Source organism: Dendrobates tinctorius, unplaced genomic scaffold (assembly GCF_039654945.1).
Source record: "Dendrobates tinctorius isolate UK_male_01 unplaced genomic scaffold, ASM3965494v1 ptg000014l, whole genome shotgun sequence".
Classification (NCBI taxonomy): Eukaryota; Metazoa; Chordata; class Amphibia; order Anura; family Dendrobatidae; genus Dendrobates; species Dendrobates tinctorius.
Window position 1 is genome coordinate 16,111,300 of NW_027361682.1, and position 3,149 is coordinate 16,114,448.

A 3,149-nucleotide genomic window follows, 5' to 3' on the forward strand; every position below is an offset into this window, starting at 1 on the left:
GGATCTGGGAATGTTTAGCTTGCAATAAAAGGTTAAGAGGAGACTTTAGCTGTCTACAAATTTCTAAAGGGATGTAACAGTGTAGAGGGATCATCATTCTCATTTGCACATGGAAACAAAAGAAGTAAAGGAATGAAACTGAAAGGGAGAAGATACAGATTAGATATTAGAAAAAACTTTTTGACAGTGAGGGTGATCATTGAGTGAAACAGACTGTCTTGAGATGGTTTAGTAAATCCTGCTCTGCATTGAGAAGGGGGTTGAACACAATGACCCTTGAGGTCCCTCCAACTCATAACATTCTAAGATTTTAGTATGTTGATATCACTGTGAAAATCTCTTTGGTTTGAGAAGTTGTAAAGCCGGTCAGGGATGAAATGGAAAGGAAATATGCGTGTTTTTTTTTCTCTGTTCTTTCCTTAACTCTTCGGCCCACACTTATAAATTCTCTCTGTCTAAAGTTCAATACATGAACTCTGAATATGCAAATACTGTAAGGTTCATCATACTCTGCTCAGTGGGAGACTTATTATTGATTCAGCTTTGGTCGCAATGGCATTAGTGGATCTGGCGGATGATCTGAAATGCGCTATTTGTCTGACTATGTATACTGATCCTGTAACGCTGACTTGTGGGCACAGTTTTTGTCAGATTTGCCTTCTGGATCTGCTCTACAGCCAAGATACAACTGGAGATTACTCATGCCCTGAGTGCAGAACTCGGTTCAATGTTCGGCCAGCTGTGCAGAAGAACACAGACCTATCTAATATAGTGGAGCGGATCCGCTGCGAACAACAACAGGGGGAGCGCCTCGGAACGTGTTCCCTGCATAAGAGACCCTTGGAGTACTACTGCTGGGAAGACTCTGCCAGGATCTGTACAGTCTGCCGTCAGAGTGTACAACACCAGCGGCACGAAATACTTAACTTAGATGTGGCTTGTGAAAAGAAGAAAGCGGCTCTGAGGAACATTCTTGGACATCTGGTCTCAGGTGATGAAGAAGAAAGGGAAGCACACTGTGTACATGAAGATGTCAGAAAAATGAAAGAAGTAGCGTCTACTATAAAGGAAAGTTGTACGGTCTTAATTCAGGAGTTCAGGGATGAATTGACTGTACTCGAGAGGACAATCCACAGTGAGATTTCCAAGCAGGAGGAGCAGGTGTCCTCCTCTATGTTTCAAAAACTCAATGTGAAGAAAGATGATCGGTATAGCAAAGTGTTGTACCTTGAGGAGCTGAGCAACATGACAGATCACTTAACACTCTTACAAGCGGAGTTTGATGGCTTGTCTTTGACAGATGAAGTGTATAATGGTGGTTATGGAGCTTCTGGTGGACTAGATGAAGACCTGATCTCCGTGACTTTGCACACTGGTATAGCAGACATTGTGAATGGCGTGACTGGAGGGATCTATGTGCCTGGGGCTTTAGCTATCACCTTAAATAATAACACGGCAGGGAGTGGTGTTAATGTTTCCGATGATTTAAAAATGGCATCTTGGTCTGGATGCAACCAAGATTATTCCCAAAACCTTAAGCGATTTGAATACAATCAAGTGTTGAGTGTTAGAAGCTTTTGTAAAGGGAGACAATTCTGGGAAGTGGAAACCAGTGAAACTGGGAATTGGATGATAGGGATGGCTTACGCCAGTATTGACAGACTAGGACATGAGTCACTTGTTGGGGATAATAAGAAGTCCTGGTGTCTACGAAGGTACGACAATGAGTATTCGGTGTCGCATGATAAAACTGTTTCAGAGTTATCTTGCCAGCCGTCACAAAATACATTAAGGATCTATCTAGATTATGAGGCCGGGCAGCTGTCATTTTATGAGATTGGTTCTCCCACAAGACACTTGCACACCTTCTCTGCCACCTTCATGGAGCCTCTACATGTCATAATTTGGGTATGGTCATCTTGGGTCAAAATAAAGAGCTAGATATGAGGAAGGCTAGATCAACCTAAATGTATAATGTCCCTGGTTCATTATTTTCCTTAGCCTCTGTAATATATTTACGTGCCACTCCACCCTCTATGATTCAAGATCTTGGTACTGGACCTTCAAACCTGTAGAGAGTCAAAGGATCACTCCATCCAAATGTATTTTTTTTATCATCCTTAAAAAGTGAACCTCTTTGTAAAAATGTCCCTAAGAAACATGAGTTACCACAGGAGAGGGCAGAGAAACACATTTCTAGCGATACCTATTCCATGGTTATTCGGGGCGTTGATGCGCAAAAGTTCATGATTTATTCACATGCAATTTAGTCTCCTAAGTGCATTGGTGGGCTTATTGGGGTCCTCGGATGCTCTTCAGTTCTGAAGAGACTGCAGAGTAGAAACAGCGTCCACAGTTACCATTGTAAATGTGTTTTCTGCAGTATCTGAGGTTCCTTAGGCACAGTCTTACTGACGGTTGCCCTTTATACGTTACGATCTCTGTGCGTTGGCTGATTGACAATATCACAATTAAGTATAAATGATGTGTCGCTGGTTATGTAAAATTACAAACTAATTTGTCTAATCATGTTCAAATCCTTTATTAAAACAGAGAACTAGATCAGTCAATGCCTTTGGAAGTTTTATGTGAGGTCATTTATGGATGATAATAGGTTTTATGCTGGGTATGTACTTGTATAATACTTTTAGATTTATTTAGACATTACTATTTTTGTGCCAGCTTTCTCAGCCCAAAATCTGGTGCACATACAGTGCTGCTTTTCAATTTGTGGTCCCCCAACATGTGGCTTTTAGCTTTTGCAAAACTCTGCTCTCGCACATCCTGGTGGGCTCTGTGCTTCTTTTTCCATTGGGATGGGCATGTGAGCACTACATAATTACTGAGCGATAGTGTCTTAAAAGTACAAAAAAGATGTAAGGTTTATTAATAAATTGTGGAATGGTTTGTGTGTGTCATTTACTTATAACTAATGTCTCTTTCACAGCAGTGATGATGTTCACTAGGGAAAATAAAATCTGTACTATGGTCAGGGGTTCTAGCTACAAGAGATAAAGGAGAAGTACGATAATATCGTCTTCCTAAAGTATATGGCTTGAATGAGTGTTGCTGTGATAGTGGATAGGCTGAATGTCGCGGAGGTTGTAAATGCTCCTCGCACTGGAGATGCGTGACAATGAAGTGATCGT

At 41.3% G+C, this 3,149-nt stretch overlaps 1 protein-coding gene across 1 annotated transcript; it reads left to right on the forward strand.

The window, feature by feature from the left end:
- The first annotated feature begins 552 nt into the window (after positions 1–552).
- LOC141070757 (E3 ubiquitin-protein ligase TRIM21-like) lies at positions 553–1,941 on the forward strand. The gene has a single exon (XM_073559575.1). It carries the CDS (start codon positions 553–555, stop codon positions 1,939–1,941), a length of 1,389 nt encoding a protein of 462 aa, XP_073415676.1.
- Positions 1,942–3,149: the final 1,208 nt, after the last annotated feature.